The following is a 24135-nucleotide window of genomic DNA, read 5'->3' as shown; positions in this document are numbered from 1 at the left end:
GTAAGTATTTTTCAAGAACTGTATGTATTTCATAAATACAGCCATGAATGTGGAAAAAGGAAACTTTTTTTCAGGGACCCCACATGGTCTCACACACATGCCCATATTCACACAAACACACACACACATTCACACACCAGTGACAGCCACCTGCCCGCTGCCTCAGGCAGTGCTGTTCTGATCTGTTCTGGTCTAAACAAACGTCACCGCATGACTCTACACACACTCTCCTCTTAACGTCCCCTCCACCCCTCTCTCATGCTCTCTTTATTTATTCTTTCTTTCTTTAAGTTCTCTTGTGTCAGTTTTTTAAATTTGAGCATAATAACGTTTTACCGATGTGAAACAACAAGAATCTTGACTCTGACACTGATCTGATGTCTTCACACCCTGAACCAACCAGTTACACACACAAAATAACCCATGTTCTGGTAATACTGTAGTTATATGTCCACATATGTTGTATGTTTCTTTATCTTGTTATTTCTAATTCATCCTCACATGCAGAAGATTCACACACACACACACACACACACACACACACACACACACACACACACACACACTCTCACCCAATCTACTCTCCCATCAGTTCTTAAACCCACATAGGAAAACCCTTTATGTTATTACATCAACACTGCAGTTTAACACACACACACACACACACACAGCAACATAAAGTGATAACCTGGTCTATGGTGGTAGAGGACTTTAACCCTGTTACAACTTCAATTACCATAAAACTCTCCCTCTCAGTGTTTCCTCGTCTCTGCCTCTTTAAATGCTCTCTTCCTCTTGTGCTTTTTGTCATCCCTTTTTCTCTCTGCTGTGATCAACAGAAATCAATCATTTTATTTGTCTTCCTACTCCTCTCTCCACTCTAACCCTCACTCCCGTTCTCGCCCTCTTTCATCCCCTCATTCTCTTATCATATCATTGACCATCTGAAATCAATCCATTTTGTGTTCTTTCTCTCGTCTTTCCCCTTTTCCCTCTCTCTTCTGTCTTTCTCTTTCTACGCTTGCCCGGCGCTCTCTTCAAAAGCACTTAGGTGTCAAAGGCATTTCACTCGCAATCCCTCAACTGTTCAAACGCACACACACGTGCACGCTGACACAGAGTGACGCCGGTGCAGTGTAAAATCTATGCTGATGTGATCAGTGCAGATTGTGCTATTGACAGGCAGCAATATTCTCACGTTAGGAATGATTCACCTTCATCACTGTCACTGTGTGTGCATGATTGTGTGTACATTTGATAAAAGTGGTACAAAATGTATATGATAGGTGGAAGTCATGTAAGTATATACATACAGTTTACTTACACTATGCTCTATGTAGCACAACAAAATGATTTGTTTCTGTGTGTGTAGAAGAAGTAGACTGAGGTGTACTGCTAGTTGACATAATAATTAAAGCATATAATAGGCATATAACCTCCATGGATTTCTTCTTTTTCTTTCATGGATCTTTCCTTTTCTCCCATTATTTTATTCCTACCTCATTTGCTTTTATTAGCGCTCACTTCATCCCTCCTTTTCTCTCTCATTTCATTTTTTTCTCGTTCTCCTTTCTTCTTTTGTTTACTAGCCCATCCATTACTTTACCCCTCCCCTTCTCATCTTATATCACAACCTATGCTCTTCTCTTTTCTCCTCTGTTCTCTTTCTTCTACCCTTTCTTTTGTCATAATCTTCCATTAATGCTTTTTATCATTTTTTATCTAAATTTTATTTTATTTTTCTCACGTTTTTATTCCATTTCTTACCTATTCCCTGTTCAATCACTCTGTTCTTCTCTTGCCTTTTCTTTTTCCGGCATTTTTTTTTTCTGATCCTTACATTTCCTCTCCCCCGACCCCTTTTCTCTGTATCCTTTTCCTCTCCTCTCCTCCCCTCTTACCTTCCCTCCTTTCCTCTCTGGCCCATTCTTTACGATTTGAAGGCTCATTTGTTAAGAGGAGGTAGCACACTCTCACTTTCCCCCTAGCCGCCTCCTGTCTCTTTTTTGTGGGCTTTGGAAATATAATTTTCAATTTTTAATTTGATTCATTTAGATTTGATCATTAATCAGTGCTGAGAGAGAGTTAATTTGGTGGAAAATAGATGAGGTAGTTAGAGAGGGCTCTTTATAAAGTGAGCTCAGCACAGCGCTGGGTCTTTTAGGTATAAGGAAAAGAGAAACATTGAGAGTCTGCATGTGAGAGTTTGTGTGTGGGAAAGGTCTGCGTGAAATAGAAAGTAATATGAGAGAAAGAGTGTGTAGATTTGCTACATTCATGTTTGTGTTAATAAGGATTTTGCTGAGCGGGCGGTCAGCATCACTCAATCTCTCATTCCATTTATGTTTTTCATATTACAGTTTTTTGCGTGAGAATTATTCTTCAGAAGTGACTCAAAGTGGGTCTGTGATTGGAGGACTTAGCAGCAGGTGTAGGTGCATCGTAAACAGACGCACAACTGATGCTACAATACAGAGAAGTTTGCCCAAACTCCCTCTTTGACACCCGCATCAAATTTGAATTAATTTCTCTCACATCCCTTTTGATTTAAGCTCTTCATCAAACCCTTTCTTTCATTTGTCCTCTCCGTCCAAACGTCTACCTTTTCACTTGATTTCACCCTCTTCTACCTTTTCGAGCTCTGATACTTTCTGCTTTCTCTCTGTCTCCCTCTCCTCTTCTGACCAGCCGCTGACCCAGGTAGTGACTGAGCAAGCTGCTTGTTGGGGCTTACCCAAACACAACACGGGGGGTGTGGGTTAGAGAAACATAGATGTTGTGTGAATGTGTGTGTAAGAGAGAAAGCGGAGTGGGTGTGTGAGTGGGTTTGTACCCCCTGGTGTTAAGAGTTTCTTGACCGTTTGCTGACACTGCCCCCCCCCCCCCCCCCCCCCACTGTACCTGGACTGTCAGCCCTTCTGTCTACCTATTCCTGTCTCACACACACACACACACACACACACACACACACACACACACACTGGGTTGGCTGCTGCCTGGGATAGTTTCTAAGTTTCCATAGTAAAATGTGTACACTCACGTCACTGTAAGATGCTTTCAATAAAAGTGTCCACCAGAATGTGCACATGTACAAAACACAAATAAAACAGGGAAACACGTGCACATACAAGCACTTACAAATGCAGACGAATGCACAAACATGCTCCCTGACATTTTTTTTTTTCTGCCAATAGGAAGTCTTTCTGTTAAATCTCTTCGGTGTGTTGTCTTGGTCATGGTCAGCACATTTTTCAGAGGATTTAAATCTCTGTGTGTTAGCAAATCTCTCTCCTGCCCCGTCCCTCTTATTCTCTCTCTGTCTGTACATTTAAATCAAATCAGTGGTTCTGTTGGAGTGTAAAGCAATAGACAGGCATTGTGTTCATATTGTTTTTGGTTTAATTCACATATGGGTATTTTAAACATTCTCAAGTTTTAATTATTTCAGTAACTGAGTTAAGTGTCAACAGCTTTTAAAAAAATAATACTTTGTTTTGCGTACTGTTTACACCAACAACATTAAGATTTCTCTGCAGCTGTCTGACGCTTACTCAGCTACTTCTTGTCTAACCAGCAGACTTGCTTCTTTGTCCAATTCCATGCTTAAAAATTTAAATTAAAATATAGTAGACCTTAACAATAGAGTAGTATGTAAATCAGATTAGTACTTGAAAATGAGGATATAAAAGTAGCAAGAGAGACACATCTTGGACCTCTCGCTGCCAAAACCATTTTGCATCTAATCCACAAATTGTTCATTTTGTTTCTGAATGATAGAAACAAAAAGTAGCATAGTGTTAGTTTTGAAACATTTGACTGCCCTTTCAGATTCCCCCTCTCCTCTCCTCTCCTCTCCTCTCCTCTCCTCTTCTCTTCCAGGGCTCATGACACCTCTGTCTTCCTTATCCATCTTTAAGTGGTAACCACGGTAACATCCAATCCCCTGAGAGATAGGCCTAATTAAATTAGGACTCCTTTGTGTCAATTAATTAACGAGACAGAGAGAGAGAGAGAGAGAGAGAGAGAGAGAGACACATAGACACACACACACAGATTGGGCAAGAGACAGGAAAAGAGTTAGTCAGAAAGCCAGAGAGACTACGTGAGAGAGAGGCCCTTTACTCAAATGGTGTCTCGATGAATTAATCTCGTTGTACAATAAAGAGGCAAGCAAGTTTAGCAAACGTAAAAGTGCCTGCATGCATAACAGACATGCATGCAGTGCATTCTTTGTCATCTCTCCCCCTCTTTCCCTTCATTTCCACCCTCTTTTTATACTTCTTACATACTTGCAGATTTGTTATTTTTCTTGTCTTCTTGTTAAGTAGTCAAAAAAGTCAAAGTCTCTCTTTCAGTGTCGTGCACAGTGTATTGATACACACTTCTGTTATTTCTCACAGGTGTTCGTCTGGACAGGGTTCGTGGTGGGAGACAGAAGTATAAACGCCGGATAGATGCGGACAACAGTCCATACCTGAACCCACAGCTGGCTCTGCCTCCCAAGAAGCCATGTAAGAACACACACACACACACACAAACAATATATGTAACAGCCCTTTTTTGTCTCCGAGGCTGGGTAGTGATTCTCAAGGACAGACATTTGCATACTGTCCTCAGTGCACAGTAACTCATACTCAACAAATTGACATACTTTATGTGAAACAGTGGCAACAGCAACAGGACGTAATGTGGATAGTACACAAGGAAAATCCTAACTGGAAATAAACAGAAAATATTCAAATTCTAGCATATTGTACCACTACAGGAGTCGTTCAGAGACCAGAAGTATCCTAACGGAGACAGTTGGACAGTAAAAACATTTAAACACACATACAGACACACAAACACACACACACATAAATAGACACAGGGTAGTGAGAATCCCATCTGTTTGGGACCAAGTTTATCTCCCTGTCTCTATTGCTACCAGTTTGGGGTCATAACATTTTATATGTGTAATATTTCACCATAAAGGTGTTCATTTAGCTCCGACTGGATTGGCTGCGTTTTTTAAAGAATAAAACCATCGCCAAAGCCTGATGATTGAAAAATTAACAAGGGAGAGAGTGAGTGAGAGTGACAGAGAGACAGGTGGAGACAGAGAGGGAGAGGCTGAACCTAAATGAGAAGGTTTCTCAGAGAGAGGGAGAGAGAGGAAGGGAGGGGGGCCAGCCAGAACCTCTAATCCGGATTAAATCCAATCTGGCAACCACATCAAACTAGAGTTAGCTCTTTAGCTAACCGTCTGCTCGCACACATAACACACACATACACACACACTCCTGCACATGCAGTGCAGATTGAGCAGTGTTTAGCAGCTTGGTCCCCAAAGCCCATTTTGCTTAAAGCTGGAGCATATTCTGCTTTAGGCCAATATGCTGAATGGCTGCACGACAGCTTACCGGGACTTCTGCACTACTAATCATTGAAATGATGGGATAATATGAGTGTGTGTACACTATGTGTGTGTGTTTACTTATAATGTAAGTGTTTGCATACACAGAGTCACTGGTGAGCTTTAGACCAATTTCCCTTAAGATGGTTGAGTTATATTTAACTCTTTAGTCCTGTTATTGTTTTTATCAGGCATTTGTCACATTTTGGAAGAGTTGTTTACTAGAATCGCCAGTGACCACTCCAAATAGTTATTCAGGCTTTAATCCCTAGTTTACATCTTTTCCTTAACAAATGTATGAACCCAAATCTCTCTCTGACCTAAAAAAACAAACCTGCACTTGAAAAACCAAAAATATAGGGTTGATATAGACTTCCTAGGTCTCTCTTGTTCTTTTCCTCTCACATACAGTCAATACACACACAAAAAAAATCTTTCCGTCCCTCTGTCTCTCTCTCAGATACACGCACACAGCCTATCTGTCTGTAGCCCAATCCCTAGCCTCAGCGTCCCCATTGATTGTGTGAGAACAGAACAATAGCCCTGGGTTTGGAAATGGGCTTCCATTGATTCTAATTAGGGAAACATTAAATAAGATTTACCCACAGATACTGCAGTGTGACTGGGATTGGTTTGGCTCAAACGACCCTGGAGCTGGAGCTAGAGGGAAGAGGATGGAAAGAATATATATATGTACAAGTGTGTGTGTATGTGTGTGTGTAACAGAATTGGGGGTGGAGAGTGTTAGATCAATACACAACTCATCCCCCCCCAACTCTGTTTCACTCTCTCTTGCTGTTTATCTCTATCTAGCTGTCGCTCTCTCGTCTCTTCCTGTCTGTCTTCTACAATCTGTCCATGGCTCTATTTCTACCTGTCTGTCTTTTCCCATTTTTTTCTATGCTTATTTCTCTCTCTCTCCTTTCCTCTATCCCTCGCTCCTCTCTTGCTATTCTATCCTCTGTTATTATTCCCATGCTTGATTAGTCAGTGGATTAATTTGGAAGCAGGGTATCAGTCTGTTACTAATGAGCCATAGAGATCTCATCACCACATGTCACCATTACCAGCTGAGCTGTTTGGCTTTCAGTATTATCTTTCCCTTCTGTATGTATCAGCGAAGCTTCTTAATGCTGTGATACAAAAGACAACGTTTTGGGCAACCCTGAATCACCAGCAGCAATCGCCTTTAATCACACCTTGAAGCATCTCCTAAACTGGAAACGTTTCAATAATTTTTCGATCTTTTGTCAAGTGCATTTTCATCTTTAGTCCTGCCAAATTACTGGAATCAAATCAATTATGAATTGCTTGATTGTTCAAAAATTCTACAGGACATTTAGGGAAGGCTTATTTGATCTTGTTTCCATTGCATATTGTACATATGAACACTGCAAAATGTCAGTGCTCTGCAAAAAGCTATATTATACTATATGATATACTGTATACAATATTATTATACTGTGAACATGATAATGTCAAAACTTGACTTTTACACTTACATACATAACTTGAAGTTTTTTAAAGTCTGTTTTTTGACTATTTTAAAGGTTTAATTCATTTTTAATGAACACGTTAAACATTCTTCCAGTTGTACATATTCATGTTTGTATACAATAAAATATACATATACAGTATATGTATAAAATGCTGTATGTGTAATATCTAACATCATGATACTTTGGAGTATACTGAAATGTATTGTGTGTTGATTTGATACATGTCAGCTGCTTTTTTGCTAAATGGGGGAAATACCATATATGTTATCTAGCAAGCCATGTTATCAGGGATTTTGCGTATGACCTTTCACATTTATGCACCGGATTGGTGTGGAACAGCTTGTAGCCTAATGCAGCAAAAATTCACCATCTCTCTGTCTCTGTGTCTTTCTCCTTGTCTGGTGGTCATGTCAGTTGCCTTTGGCTGCCTTGCAGATAACAAAATCGTCTCTCACCTGCTGGTGGCCGAGCCAGAGAAGATTTACGCCATGCCTGACCCAACAGTACCCGACAGCGACATCAAGGCACTGACTACGCTGTGTGACCTGGCGGACAGAGAGCTGGTGGTCAACATCGGCTGGGCCAAACATATCCCAGGTAGGGGAGAAAAACTGCTGAACCCTGACTTTCACACTGAACCTAACCTGACTTTATGTTGTGACACTATCACACACACATACGTACACACATACATTTCTTTTATCCAATTCCAGAGTATAGGAGAGTTCATATACACAACCACACACATATATAAGGATAGACACACACATGCTGTGTGAATTGGCAGAGAGAGTACAAGGTTAGATCAGGCACACTTACATACATACAAGTACACCTGGTGCTAAGGTGTGACCTTTCACCCTAATCCTTGCACTCAGACAGTTTGAACTGTTGACTTCTCCAACTGACCAACCAAATGCTCTCACTGGTATCACACCTTTCCACACACACACACACACACACACACACACACACACACACACACACACACATACACACACACACACAGAAATTCTGACCTTTTGAACCAAACAGTCCAATCCCCTTACCTTCGACTTGTGTAGGTGTGTGTGTGGGTGCGTTTGTGAGTGTGCCTGCAGTCACTGTACCATATATATGACATATATATTTTTTGTGCAGTAAGAACCTCAATATCGTATTTAAGACAAACATTATAGTGAGTTTTTATACATCAGGTGATATAATTATATACAGTAGAATAAGTCTGCCTATAGCTCATCAATCTTCCTCTACAGGTTCATGTTTATCACTAACCTGATCTAATCTGGTTAAACTAACTCTTTTTCTCTCTCTTAATCTGCTCAAAATTGGATCTGGACTACAAGATTAGAAAATTAAAACAATGGCAGACACACAAATGAGCCAAAAAATGAGTAAATGAGAAAACAAAAGAGAGGAAAAGAGCAAGATTGATAATGACAAATGCATCTGGCCGTAGAAGCTAAAATGTAGAGGAAGACAGGGAGCAAGACGCATGAGAGGAAGGGATGATGCTATAATCTGGTTTTGGTTTTAGTGAGGGAGCCTGCTGTGACAGCAGTGAGGAGGGAAGAGCAGTGTCCCAGATTAACACAGATTAGCACAAAGATTAGTCCCATTGTCAACTGGAAATATGGTTATAGAATAGAATAGAATTACCCCCGATGCCACTGTTCAAACAGTATAGAGGGTTGTGAGAGTATAGGGGGAAACACCAGATTAGAGGCATAAATACCACTCAGTCATGCTGTGTAAATCTGTTACAATAAAATCAATGGCGTTGGATAACAGGATCTCCAAATTATATATGTTATATATAATGTGAAAATAACAGAGAGAAAGGGGAAAAAGAGATTGAGAGAGAGAGAGAAAGATGGGAATATACATTGCTTCTTGTTAGTGTATTGATCTATGTGCTGCTATATGGACAGTAAGCAGACATATATATTGATCCATATACCAAGTATAGCTCTTTGAATATTTATTCTTCTCTTTCAAAACAACATATAACCTCATTCCAATGCTATCTCCTTTCCTCTAATCTCCCTGTCCTGCGTTTTACCCTTTTAATCCATTTATGTCTCTGCCCTGCTCTCTCACTCTCCATACATCTGGGATGCACCTGTACTGTATATAACTGTATACACACAGAAATATATACACACTAACATACACATGATGTATATTTAATGTATTGTTTGTCATTGGGCTTGCCTTTTCCTTTGCTCACTACTTTTACACGTGAATGGACTGGGCTAGGCTGGGTGTGTGCGTGTGTGTGTGTGTGTGTGTGTGTGTGTGTGTGTGCGCGCGAGAGAGCGAAGCGCAACGATTGCTTGGCGGAGGAGAGAAGATGGCGTGATTAGATGAACGAGAAAGGCAATCCGCTGCTCACAGAGAAAGATAGAACTCTTCATCTTCCAAGTGTGTGTGTGTGTGTGTGTGTGTGTGTGAACACTTTATGAAATCCTCATTGTTTACAACACTGAACACTGATCTAATACTCTCTCTCTCACACACACACACACACACACACACACACACACACACACACACATACATACATACATGTACACACATAAAGTGATCTACTGTTCACTCAGGCTGGAAAGGATTGTCAGAAAGAAATACGCCTCCACGACATTCTTTATCAGACTCTTCCACACACACACACACACACACACACACACACACACACACATAAAAGGCAAACAATAAAGAGTCTGCAATGAGTTAAGTCTTGAATGGAATAGAATAGAATAGACCTGTTAACCTTTTTTCAGCCGTCTTGTTTTACATCTTGTCAAGTGTGTGAATGTGTATGTGTGTGTGTGTGTGTGTGTGTGTGTGTGTGTGTGTGTGAGACTGACTCTGTGCAGCGTGCACATGTGAACACACACATGCACACATCTTTGCTCGCCATGGTACAGTAATTTTTTTAATCAAATTGATGGAGAGAGACAGAGAAACAAAGAGGAAAAAGACAGAGGCAGAGAGAAGAGAGGTGAAGCCAATTTATGCTTCATGATATGGCTGCGCTGCGCTGCGTACACACACACATACGCACATACACGCGCACACACAGGCTGCTAACAGTGGTAACAACGTGTCAAGGCGAGCGCCAGGCAGCTAATTTGAAGTCATTAGATGTCTGCCGTACTGGCAACAATTTGTTACGCTCACACACGCACAAACACACACAAAAAAACACATCACATACACACACTGAGTTAAGAGCCGTCTGCGGATAGCGAGGAGGCTAAATTGTAAACTAATTTAAACATCACTCAGCGTTAGAGAGGCTGCCTGCAAGACAGGCCCCCGGATAACAAGACTAGGGTACGTGTGTGTGTGTGTGTGTGTGTGTGTGTGTGTGTGTGTGTGTGTGTTGCTAGTCATGTTTGACACACAGACTCACCCAACCTTAGAGACTTGTGACAACTCACACACATATCTATTTGATTGGTTCTTTTATTCTAAAGCTGTGTGTGCATGAGTGTGTGCACGCTCATTTCCATACTGATATGGCCTATATGCAAACATTTGATATGTCATTAGGAGAGTAAAATGAGGTTTCAGACACAGTGTGTGTCTCTTGTCTCCCACAAAGAATGGGACACTATCACACACGTGCACGTCACACACACACATGTGTACGTCAAAGAGAGAAGAAATGCATTCAAACACATAAACATAGACACATCTTTGAAGCCTTTTTGCTGATTCAAGTTGTAGCCAACACATAGACTAGTGGCCCCACACATACACACATGTTCAAACCCTTATAAAGAATATAAAGTATATGAGCAGTATACTATCACCCTCTGGAAACTGAGGGTATGCGGAAATATCGTAGGAGCTGTTATTCAGAGGCCGTGAAAGGTTTTGGTGTCCAATAATATGGATTAGTGAAGGGAAGATCTCATTTTAATAGCTCTCAAAGAGACAACTCCAGTTGCATATTAGGCTGCATGTCATAGTCAAGTGTGTGTGTGTGTGTGTTGAAGGGGGAGCGAGGAGCGGTCAGGTGAGGGGAGGATGAGGAGAACAGCAAATATTTAAACAGGGGCGAATGAGAGAGTGAATTAAAAGAAAGAAAGGCCATTCAAGATGAGCCATTTATCTGTCTGTAGAATTAGTCTTTTCATCCTCTCTTTTCTGTTCTCTTACCCATCTCTCTCTCTCTCTCTCTCTCTTTCTCTCTCTCCATAATAACTAAATGACTACCGGGCAGTCATGCCAGCAGCTCTTATCTAGACTCGCGGACACAAAAGGGAAAGACAGACAGGCGAGCACTTGACTTGACGAAAGAGCAAGGAACGAACAAATGAATGAATCAACGAAAGAGAGCCAGAACCTATAACACAGTCTATTTTACCAGAACCAGGGGCCTTGCCATTTTTTTTTTTACACCCCCCTCCCCCATTCTTTCTTTATTCAAGAGAGAAATTGCTCTCGGGCCGCCCTGCACTTCCCCTCCACTATTCTCTTGCTTCCCTATCTCGTCTTACTTGCTCTCTCTTTTCTTACAGTCTTTCTCCCTCTCTTTCTTCCAGTCCCCTTTCAATTTTGACACTCAGGATAAGCGGTCTATGTGACGGCAGTAACGCAGTATGATTGAGCTGTAAAAACGGGGGAAGGGAGGTGGAGGGGGGTTGCTGTCGGTCTATTCATTTAATCGGTCTTTATGGAGATATGGGAGAAGGGGTTTGGGTGGTGGTGGTGATGGGATAGTGGGTGAGGAGGGAAGTCCTCTTGCTTCATGTTCTGCATCTTTCTGTCTCATTCAGTCGTTTATTGATCTGTCTCTTTATCATTTCTTCTTTCTCTTTCTCCATCTTACTCCTTGTTTGGATTTGGGGAGGAGCATGGGTGTTGAAAACATGAATAAGGTCAAAGTCAAGGTCTGGAAGATTGGTAGCCTCTGTCTCATGTCGGTGATGGTGATTGTTACCGCAATTCCATAAACTCTGACATTTCCTGCCAAGAAGATGTTGCTTCTAATTTTGCTTTTGTCATGGGGTGAAGATGGTAAACATGCTGAAAGTGTGAACAAAACAAAACAAAAGTAAAGCTGTGTTTCCAATAAGAAATAGCGTCTTCTTTTCTCTTATTTTTTTCTTCCAGTTAATTTTCCAACTTTACTATTTAATTATTATGTTGTTACATATCATTTTACTGCTATACGCATTGAGAGTTGTGATTCGAATGACCTATTATTATATTATACCCCTTGAAGAGGAGGTGTACAATAAAACATGCAAGGTTGAAGATAAAGAAGAAAAGTGAAGGAAATGGGCGGAGAATGGAAAGCAGGGAGGTCACATACATTACCTCAGTATAACCGAGATACTCCCAAAGAGCCTTTAACACAATACTATTCTGACCCGATGGCTAAATATCCCCCACCCCTTCAACCCCTCTTGTGACCTCTCTTTTTCTCTCTCTCTACTTCTGTCTCTCTCTGGCTCTCCCTCCTTTTCTCCCTCTGTCTGACCTGACCTCCCACCCTCTCTCTCCATGGTATCCTTAACCTCTTCATTATCAAGTCAACCTCATCTCTCAACCCCAGTCCCCTCCCACGCCTCCCACCTCCCCTCTTCTCTCATCCCCACCAGCCAGCCATCGTCACTGTCTTTCTCTTTGATTCTCTGTCTGTATGTCTCTACAAATGCAGTGATCGGGGTTTATTGAGTTCAGCTCTAGATTTTGAAACCATATGATTGTTTGCTCATCGACCAGATCGCTCATTCAAATACGCCTTTTTGCAAACATTGGTACATCGCCACATACTCAGTGAAGCACCCAGCCCTCCCTAATCTTTACCTCTGCTGTTGTTCTGCTGTGCCCTTCCTCTTTTGGTCATGTTATAAGTGGTTTTCACTTAAAGATTTAGTCGAGCCAGTCGAGCAGTTAGTCATTCAGACAGTTAGTCAGACAGTCAGTCAGACAGTCAGTCAGTTAGCCGATCAGTCAGTCAAGTAACTACACAGCCAGTCAATCAGCCAGAAAGACTCCCAGTCAGTCAGCAAATATTGATTAATAGAAGTGTCCTGCTCCTTTTAGCAAATCAAATGTTGAGTCTCAGCAGCCAAGGGGAACCTCTGAACACACACAAACACACACACACTTATACACATGGATACACACATCCTTGACTCTGAAAGTGCAGCTCTCTAAATTAACACTGACACACATTATAACACTTCACAGTGAGCTTCAAGAGATGCAGAACAGCACCGTGTGTGTGTGTGTGTGTGTGTGTCTGTCTGTGTGTCTGTGTGTGTGTGTGTGTGTGTGTGTGTCTGTGTGGTGATAGAGGAACGTAAAAGCCCAGACTGGTGGTGATGTCACTCTACGGCCCTCCTCATTAAGTCTGGTGTTGTCATCATCAATCAGCAAAGAGGTTGTTGGGCTTTGGGTCAGAGAGTGGTAAATCAGAAGAGAAACATCTCTCCACCATCACGCACACAAACACACACACACACTTTTTTATTTTTCAATTGTTAAATCAATGAGCTTTATTGGCATGAAACTTCTGAAACAATATTCCCTCCTCCTAATTTCTTCCCTCCCTCTTCACTATACTTCCCCTACTTCACCTTTCAGTCCGTACCCTTTGCAATAAAATGCCTGGTCTAGGTACACTTGTACATGTAAACTCAGGAAAACACATACACGGAAATACATGGACACACACACACTAACGCACAAGCAGAGTTGCCCCCATTCTGTCGGCTAAGGCTAGTTCACCTTGACAGTCACAGCATGCTGGGTGCCTTCTTAACACACAAACACAACACGCAAACATACAGTGGATTCACATAGACACACATGTACAGCAGAGTGTACAGACATAAAAACATTTACATGGCAGAGTCCAAGCAAACACATAAACAAAGCGATAAGCTGTGTTTATGTGTTTGCACAAATGCATACACACAGATTGAGTCTGTTTAGTTTTAAGTCTTTATAGGCGTAACATGCAAAAAGATTGAAGGTTAAAACAAGGTTTAAAGGTGCAAAGGTTTAAAAAAAAAAGTTGTATTGTAGAAAATTCCAGTGAATTACAGAGAAATTTCAGAAGTATTCACATTTTTCTGATGCACTAACGGTAACCATTAACCCCTAACCCAGGAGCAGATACTGTAGGAAAAACAAATAACAAATCTTGACAGTGAGCAGTTTATGCTCAATCAATATATTTAGTTTTTATGCTGATTAATGTTTTTTACATAATTCACAAGGTTGCTTTTGTAACATACTCCTTCCAGTCAGTTCAGGTAAGGAGGATAAGAAATATAACAGACAGCACTCTGTCTTCTTTGATGTGATATAACTGACGTCACCTTTTCCATATTCTAATGAGATTCAACTCATAAATAGGACTTTATTAGGATCTGATTTAAATTTAGAATCAGAATTTGATTTATTTCATTGCCTTGGTCAATTTAGTTTCTTTTGTGCTCTCTTCTACATATCTTCACGTGTGTTTCTAGTCACTGTTGATTTTCTCTGAGCTCTGTTGGGCGTGTTTGATTTCCATTTCTGCTCATCCCTGAGCTACATAACACATTTAGAGGTTGATGTCTTGGTTTCAAGTATGTGTGTTTGCTTATGTGTGTGTGTGTGTGTGTGTGTGTGTGTGTGTGTGTGTGTGTGTGTGTGTGTGTGTGTGTGTGTGTGTTTGTCTGTTTCATTGTCCACATTCGTGCATAAGAGACATCTTATTTTTCAGTGCACCACCACCACCATGGTTTCCTCTTGCAGCTCATACAAACAAACACACTCCTGTTTGCAGATGAAAACAAATATTGATGAAATCCAATTAGGAAAAGAATATTTGATATCTGAGCTTAATGTTTGGATTAAGTTGGGCTTTCTTATTGGATTAAGGCTGTGGGTACTGGAAGCATGTCATCAATATTAGAAAACAGAAGAGAGGAAACATTTCCGTTTTTCTGTGCATCGCTTTTCTTCTGTCTAATCTGCTATACTTCACTACTTCATGTATTCACTTTTTGTCCTGGTGTATGTGTCATTCTAGTGTTTTTGGTGATAATAAGACAAGATCAGTCTAACGTTCAAACAACATCATTTAACAAAATATAGCCCACATTTTGTCAAAATGAATTTAACACAACTTGGTGTTAAGCATAAATATACTATAATATGCTGCTTTAGTCACTGCAGGATGCAATGTCTATATTACAATAAATAAATAAACCAAATCTGTGAAGTAAGATTTCGAAAGGAAAGACAAGAAATGCTGGTTTTGTGAAAGAAGTTATTTATGATACATTGGATGTTTTGATGAATACACACACACACACACACACACACACACATAAATGCACTTACATATTCAGTCTCTGAGGGCACGTTCAGTCTGTGTTGACTCTCCTGTCTGTCCAATGCCCCGTGTTTGTTTTGTCATCACGTGTTGACAGTATTTCCATGACAACGTGCCTATGATGACACTAAAACACACACACAGCTTTAGGTGCCTGCTCTTAACACACACATTGTCACACACTCAACACAAATATTCACACACACTTGTATTACCTCTATCAGGTCACACCTTGGTGGTGACACACACCTTATGTCTTTAGAGTGGAGCAACCTGACACATCATACGGACAGACACACACACAACTTGCTTCACGAATGGTGCCAGCTGTTGCTGCCGTCGTGTCCTCATGTGTCACACTATATCAGGCCTGAAATCAAAATGAAAAAAACACAGAAGTCACATGAAGAGTAGTGGCAGCCTATGGTAGTAGAGTGGTGTGCATGAAGAAATGTATCACCAACAGCAGTGTTAATGTAGTTAACAAAAACTAAATACGTTCTAAACTACTAAATATGTTAGTCAACAACCTTTTTTTCTAAGACGAGTCAATGACGAGACGGCACCGACGGCATTAAACACTAACTGTGACTGTATCAACATGCAATATTGTTGACGAAAAAAGACGGGACTAAAATGTAGTTTCAAAAATGTAAAAACTTTACTAAAATCTTTACTTGACAAAAAAGAGGAGACAAAATATCATAAAAGTTTTTTTTTTAACGCAGCAGTTCCATCTCTGTGCTGCCCACGCCATACCACACCGGAGCACACACTGAGCACTGTGAGGAGGACTCGGAGTAACTTACATCAACCATTTTACAGAAAGCAAGTTAACTTAAAGTTTTCTTTGACTATTAGTCAACTAAAACGTGACAAAAGAAACAGGATGAGGTTGACTAAATATCATAAAAACTAACAAGGACATTTGACAAAGGACTAAGACTAAATAGAGGAATAGGTGACAAAGTTAACACTAACCAGCAGTACCTTTACAAAAGTCAGCACTATTAACAAGTGAATAAAATACCTGTATATTAAGAATTACACTGATTTCAGAAGTGGTGTCTGATGAAAATCATTTTTTTCTCTGACCAGCCTCAAATTAAAGCCTTTCATTAAATTTAAATGATTTTGATTATAATTTCCCAAAAAAATGGAGTCATGAAAGTCCTTCAGTAGATAGATGTTCAAGTAAAAGTGAGAAAAAAACACAAATATTGTAGTCGTGAGATTTGCGCTCAGCAGCCCATCGCTGTTTTTCTTATTAGTTTGATTACATTAGCAAATCAAATTCATTTGTCTATCAGCCTTTGAGACACAGCCTGCAATCTGAGTACACTGACTAATCTGCATCAAATAATGTCTGTCACACTCACACACACACAAAACACACACTGAAGAGAAGCCGCATACATAAGCATGCGCACAAGCATTCATACACAAACACATACATCATAAACACACACAAACGTACACTTCTAAACACACATACACCCACTTCTAAAGTAGCACTAATACACAGTGAAGGTGCACAAACGCACACACACAGACGTGCACGGTTTTATAATATGTGACATCAGACGAGCAGTAACAAATAAATCAGCACACCATCTGAGCCCATCATCATCTAAGTCATCACTAGCAAACAGTCAGCTTTTACCACTTTCAATTTGCTTTTGTGTTTGTGTGTGTGTGTGTGTGTGTGTGTGTGCCTGACAGAGAGAGAGAGACCAAGAGAGAGGGAGAGAGAGATGATGTGATGTGATATGATATGATATGCTGGCGGGGCATAAAGATAGATGATCATAATTACGCACAGGCCAAACTCCATTTCAAATCATCATCATCCTATTCTATCTGTTGGAGCACACATGTACACACACACACACACACACCAAGCAATATAAAGAGTTCACACACATACAGGGATCCACAGACATCCCCACACACGTATCACACACCTATGCATGCAGCAAATCTAGTGGAAGGAGGGACAGGCTTGTCATGGCATCACATTATTTCTGTCGGTTCATGCAAAGTTCACAGACAGACATGAAATAGTCTCTCTCCACACTCTCTCGCTCTCTCTTTCTCCTTATCTATCTACCTTTCCTCACTGTTTCTGTTTCTTTCTCTTCTTCATCTACATCTTTTCTCTTTTTTCTTATTAACTCGGCTCAGTCTCTGTTTCTCCTCCTACCATTGCTCGTTCACTTCTTCCCTCCTCTCCCTCTCTCAGCCCTGTCGTTGTTCCTCACCTCCTTCCCCCTGTCTCTCTCCTCTTTCTTCCCTTCTCTTCCTTGTATGTTTCTTTTGTTTTTTCCTCACTCCCCCTTTGTTTTACACTCCCTCTCTCACTTGTCCTTCCAGCCTGATGCTTCTCCTGCTCCTGCCCTCCTGTTCCCTCTTCCACCTTGTCCCCTTCTTCTACCTCCCTCTGTCTCTCTCTCTCTCCACCCTCCATCCATCGTTCTTAAATAACAATCCGGAGGATTCATCCTTTCCATCAGGGAATAAGCAGGTGGGAAAATAGGATTGGAGCGTGCCTGTCACCAGCTGGGGACGACTTATGGTCAGCGCACACCACACACACAGGCAAATTTTATATATATATATATATATATATATATATATATCATATAGCTATAAACACACAAAGACAGGTTCACCTCAGGCACATACACAAGAAAACACCTGCTGATAAGCAACAGTTTGGGACTGGCCCTTTACCTCTGTGTGGTCCAACAGTGTTGAAAGGTAGTATAAAATAACTGTATGTTTAATGGTTTTATTAATTGTAACCATCCATTAGCTTGTTGTTTATTTTGTCTATTTTAAGGTACCCACATCTCGTACACACCTCAAAATGGCTGGAAATAAATTAAACACACTGATGGGCAAACTCTTAGTGTATGCTAAGCAAATTTCAGAGGTGGATGGATCACATATAAAGTCAATGCAAAGATTTGTGTGAAAGCAAACAGACGCATTCTTAGACATATTGGTTTTTCTGAATTCAGATGAAAACACGTCCACGCAAGCTGAAAATGTTTCAGCTATATGGTGTGAATAAACATAGATTGCAAAAATGCTCCATTGGTCTGATTTGCAAGAATAATTCAAGGCATACATTTGCTTTGTGTTCAGTCTGAAAACACACAGAAACAGGATGCTGTGTGATCAAAACTATAACCACCACTCCTCAAGGCAATATGCCTCTCTTACAGCAGATACTTTGACATACTGTGTTAACGCCATGTTATTCCATTCAGCATACCACAGTCTTCCTGTCCAGTCATATATGTTTCCTGTCTTACTTGGTTGTGGGGCTGCTTGAGGACTTTTTTAATCATGCACATTGTATAGTGTGCATGTGTTTGTACACAGCACCTCATCCTTATACAAGTCTGTCACTTCCCACCTGCTATGTGGCAAAGGACCATGTCAGTGGTCTCACTGCTTCACTGTGCATAGTTATGCACACACAAAACACACACACGCAGCAGTAATAATGTGTGTATTTTTGTGTCCATTTAATCTTGATGGGATGTTTCATCTGCAGGCTGCTATCACAGCTGGCTGCCTTATTGTCTGGGTCAGACTGATGGGCATGTGTACAAGTGTGTGTGTGTGTGTGTGTGTGTGTGTGTTCTTGCCTGTATGGATTTTCAGTTTGTGTTCCCCTTTTAGTCTGCATGTACATGAATATACCTACAACTGTTTGTTTGCCTGTACGAGAGCAGACACATTTGTCTCTGATGTATCTAAACACTATATATGAACAATATGTACATATGCATGTGTGTGTATTGCGCATGTGTGTGTGCTGTCCATCAAGCCACACACACAGCCGTACCAAACCATTGGCTTGGTTGCTGATGATGACATATGAGTTCCTGGCCTTGGTAATGGCTGTTAAATCTCATAATTACACGCTTCTTTATTGCAATGCATAATGACCCTGCAGCACTATTGGACAATTAATTAAGATTTTCAGCCCAGGCTTTTTCAGGCCCAGATGAGGAGGTGGAATGAGGTCTAATGTTCTTGTCTTCGAGCTAGGACATTAAGGCATGATGCTGTAGGAGAGAAGGCTGTCTCTCTTTGTGCTTTCATTTTCATCTCTGTCTTTCTTTCCATCTGTGTCTCTCTCTCTCGTTCTGTCTGTTCTCTCTCTCCTCATCGCTCCCTGTTGAGCCCTTCCTCTCAGTGCTTGTCCTGGATGATGATATTGGCAACCATATCTCTAATCTGTGAATGGTAAATTAATCCCTGTGGAGTTTCTGTGGTCCTCTCTCTATGGAAAGCTACGGGGGATTAGGAAGATAGAATCAACACAGCCTCATAATCTCATATACAGACACCAGGCCTGGACAGGGACCACTGGGGTTTGTTTTAAAGCCACAATCAGCAAATTTCTATTCATACATCAATAGTGCTTTACAAAACAAGAAGAATCTGTCTCATGCCTACTCCACAATTTACTTGTCATATGTATGCTTTGGTGCCTCTTTTTAATGCAAAGTATTGTTTGTGACAACAAAGAATTGTATATAATCATCTTTGAAAACAAAAAATGTCTCCTGCCCAATGGTTTACATTGAAGGGCAGCCCATTTGCTGATGCCCTGGACTATGGATTTTGTCTTTTCAGGAGAATATGTTACAGCAGGATATTGTTCTGAAAAGTTAATCCACCAAGAGATCAATAGACTGTCACAACCCAGTTAATTGAACAAGCTGGGAAAATGAATTAATCACAGACTAGATAGATAGATAGATAGATAGATAGATAGATAGATAGATAGATATGGAAACAGACAGATAATTTGATTTAAAACCGTTGTTTGATCTTGATCTTTGTCTTGACCCAGTTTTACTTCACATAATATAACCACTTGCTTACTTATTCCTCCTTTCCACTTCTTCCATGTAGAGAACTGTCACACTGTGCTGATGAAAGTTGGGATGTGGTGCACACTGTTGCCAACTGACAAAGCTGAAATTATGGTTATGTACTTGGCAATATTGTATGCCTCTGACTGGATGCTGCTGGTGGCCTGAGAGGGACTCACTCTTCATGTGTGAGAAATTTTAGGCATACAAATATGTCCTCTTCATTCTTGGTTGGTGTGTAACCTCTCAGTTTTGTGTACACATGGTTCATTCACTTGACAGATATGTGTGTACATGCAGTGGTCATTCTTGCATCAGCATTGTATAGAAGGAGGACACAGGATGAGTTAGAGGAGGAGAGGAAGAGGGGTGAATTGAGTGAAAGAAAAAGTAAAGAAGGAAGAAATGAATAATACTGTTAGAAAAGAGAAACTGTGGCGAAATTATTTTACAACGTCAAGACATTTTCAAGCAGATCAGACCATTGTCACTTGAGCAGTACTCTTGACTCTATACAGAGTCAAGAAGACATGGCCCCAGTGGAGCTAGCTGTGGCACATGCCCACACACACACACACACACACACACACACACACACACACTCACCCACACACTCCTTGACATGGCCCTGGTGGAGCTAGAAGTGGGTAATTAAAATGTAAATATTGATATTTTATTATTTGAAATGCCTCCACTGCAATGGTCTTAATGTCACTCCATCTGTCGTCTCCACAGAGGCTTGGGGTTGCCCTCGACGACCGGCTGCCCCCACACAAGCAAGCCCGCCACGGCAACGGCTATAACACTCGACAACCATCTCTGTGTTGCCGCGTCTCCATTTGGGGTCTAATTAAGTGTTAAATATTAGCACCCGCAACCACAGAGGCAGAACACCACATATTCACACACAGAGAACAACCCTCCTCTCCACCTTTGTCTCTCTCCCCCTGACTCTCTCTTTCACGCACACGTTGACACACACACACACACACACACACAGAGCACTCATCTCCACTACAGCAATGGGAAGATTTTAAGTGTTAATCTTGCAGTGCTGCTGATGGTGTCTAATGTATGCAATTAACAGTCAGCCAGGGCTGAGGGTTTGGTAATTAGCTGGCTGTTCACACTGATTAGAGGCTACTGCAACCCTATGACTGCTCTACTCTCCCCGAGGCCGCATAGAGAGAAAGGGGAAATGTGGTGGAAGGAGAGGGGGAGGGTGGAAGGGGAAAGAAATAGAAAAAATATATTTTAGCCAACAATATGAGAAGGAATGAAGGTGAAGCTGATGACGCATGTTTGTGTGTTTAATATGTATATTAGAAAACTGACTGATTATGTACAAATATGTGTCCGCTATTGTCCATTGATCATTTACGGTATGTGCAATTCAACCAGGCATTTATTTTTATAGTAAATTAAGATTAACCATCTCTAAAACCTAACCCTAATCTTAACCAGTCTTCAAGAAGACTGTTTTAGATTAAATATGAAACCAACAATAAGTATTGGTCATGTCACAATGTGAGCAAAGGCTTTGTAAAGATCCCCTCTTGGCATGTTTCAAGACATAAAAATAATATAATAATTTGTCTGAAAGTTCAATAACCTCATTTAAAACTCTTGTCTTTATGTGCTCTAGAGGTTTCAAGTTTCCACATCACACTTTGTTGTCAAATGGACCATGATTGGTTTCCAAAGTAGCTCTGATGTCACTAAATCATGCTGGTATGTACACATACCATACTGACCAGATAGGAGCAACTTTGGCTAAATAACAGGATATTGAGTGACAAAAACGTGGTGCAACATTGGCCTCAGTGGCCACAGTGTGCAGAGGCTTACTGGTCAGACCATGAGAACTGTTCTCTCTCGAGTTCAGTTGGTTTTAAATACAAAAATGGTTCATGTTACCCGAGGTGTCAGGTAGCATAATCACTTTCACATAGTATCAACTCCACTCCACATATGATGTTTTTTTATAGTCTAAATGACTTTACTAGTGTGTGTGTGTGTGTGTGTGTGTGTGTGGGGGTATGTGTCCTGTGTGTGAGTGTGTCTTTAAGCCCCTCTAAATTAGCTGGTTCTCTGGGTAGATTTGTTTCCATTTCGTTGCGCATCTCTGTGTAATTGGGTCAGCTGGTGGATGTGTGTGTGCACGTGTGTGTGATAGCATTTGCCAGCATGCTTGTTGTGTGTGTGTATATCTTGTGTGTGTTGTTTCAGCTTGGCCAAAGCCATCACAGGGGGTCCGTGTTCATTTGGGCCGGCGTCTGGCCGTATGGTACAAAACAGTTTGAGATGTGTGCACACACACACACACACACAAACACACACTCAAAAAGCATCACAAGGGAGCACTTGCGTTGCACAGCATGCAACAATGTGCACACTAACACAAATTTAAACACAAACACGTACAGAAAGTGGTATGAGAGAGAGCACTGGAGCCACGTAACACAGTGTGCATACAGAGCAAACACACACACACACACATGCAGGGCAGCGATGTGCTGCTAACTGTTGGAAACTTCACGTGTCCTAATGCAATCTCTATCTCAGTGGGCCAGGAGACTTAAATCTGTCCCCTGCAGAACACAATACGTGTACATGCTGAACATAGACAATCCACTATTCTCCTTGCACCTACAATGAGCAGCTAGAAGATCATAAAACATTTTACATCACAGTTGTCAATACCTCTAAAATAAAACAACAACAATTCGGTACACTACATCAAAATTAAGTGACTATTAGAGAAAAAACATCCTCCATCTATCAACAATGAAACTGAGATCTGCTTTGTGGGTTCATCTGTGGGTTTGTGTCAGTTCTGGAAGAAAAAGTTTTTGACATTTGTCATATGATAAATGCCTATTACAAGTCTATTACGCATGTTTATTACACAACTACACATAATGTGCTTTTCACTCACTTCTGTAATGGCGAGCTCGGGGCCAAGATGCCTCTCTTACAGTACACGTCCAGTTCCCCTCACTGTGCTTAGTGTGAATTCAGTTTTGCTGTATCGTGTTACATTTCTGTGACAATGTGTGAAGCTTATTCTTACAACTTCGAGACGGGTAAGTCTTGATAAGTGTGTGAACCTTTGCTGTTAAATTGTTGAGACAGACTGAGAAGTTTCCTGTTAAATGTGTCCTGGGGCAACAATCAAATAGGACAGAGCACAGTGTCTTTGGTAACAGAGCAAGCAGGTGCTCAAAGGCTTGCTACAAGTGTGCAGATGGGCCGCCATATGTAATTTGTGATATTTGTAACCTATTTGTATTCAGATAGTCAGCTTTACACAAACAGTAAAAGCAAAGAGAATCCCTGATGTACAGGGGCAGTTATCCACAGCCAAGATGCAAAACTACTAAAACAGACCAACCTTTTGTGAAACAACCTTAGTTAAAGGACCTAAATGTGGTTGAGGGAGCATAATGTGACAAAGAAGCTAAACCATTTAAACCTGTCAAAGCCTTGAATTCCAAAAGGAAACCACTATATGTTTCCTTCCTTTAGCATTTTGGTAATTAGCTAAGCCTTAACCTTCATGATGGACGACACTATACTAAAATGTAATAAAACCCCACCACCTTAGACATTACAGGGGTGTCCAGATAGCCTAACGGTGAACTTTCCACTGTCAAGCAAAGGCAAAAATGTCAGAATTCCTTTTAAAAAAATTTAAATTTAAATTCACAAGCTTCTGGAATTATTCATATTAGTATCCCATCATGACCACATCCATCAGCCATTCAACACCACTACCGTCTCCACCCCTAATCTGCAGATAGGGGAAATATCAGAGAAAGAATTTTTGCTAAATATGTGTGGTGACATTGTAAGTGCTTTGGAGGTTCAAATTTCCGAGGCATACACAATGCAAGACCGGCTGCCCAAGTGCTATTGGCCTGTTCTGTCCGAGCTGCAGTCTCACACTGGGGGTTAAGTTGGTAGTTGGCTCATTCAGATCAAATGTAG

General features: G+C 40.9%; 1 protein-coding gene across 4 annotated transcripts in view; it reads left to right on the top strand.

The window, feature by feature from the left end:
* The window catches only part of esrrga (estrogen-related receptor gamma a), a 58544-nt gene that overhangs the window by 24144 nt on the left and 10265 nt on the right, over positions 1 to 24135 (top strand). For 2 of the 4 annotated variants that reach the window (XM_070913967.1, XM_070913892.1), the window contains 2 exons: positions 4401 to 4511; positions 7309 to 7491. In XM_070913967.1, coding sequence (XP_070770068.1) covers positions 4401 to 4511; positions 7309 to 7491 — 294 coding nt within the window. Of the gene's footprint in view, positions 1 to 4400; positions 4512 to 5145; positions 5172 to 7308; positions 7492 to 24135 lie in introns of all 4 variants that reach the window. The other 2 variants (XM_070914085.1, XM_070914002.1) reach the window with 2 other exon arrangements.

The sequence above is a fragment of the Enoplosus armatus genome, chromosome 1 (assembly GCF_043641665.1).
Source record: "Enoplosus armatus isolate fEnoArm2 chromosome 1, fEnoArm2.hap1, whole genome shotgun sequence".
Lineage (NCBI taxonomy): Eukaryota > Metazoa > Chordata > Actinopteri > Centrarchiformes > Enoplosidae > Enoplosus > Enoplosus armatus.
The sequence above is the reverse complement of the archived record's forward strand: the minus strand, read 5'-3'. Positions and strand labels throughout refer to the sequence as shown.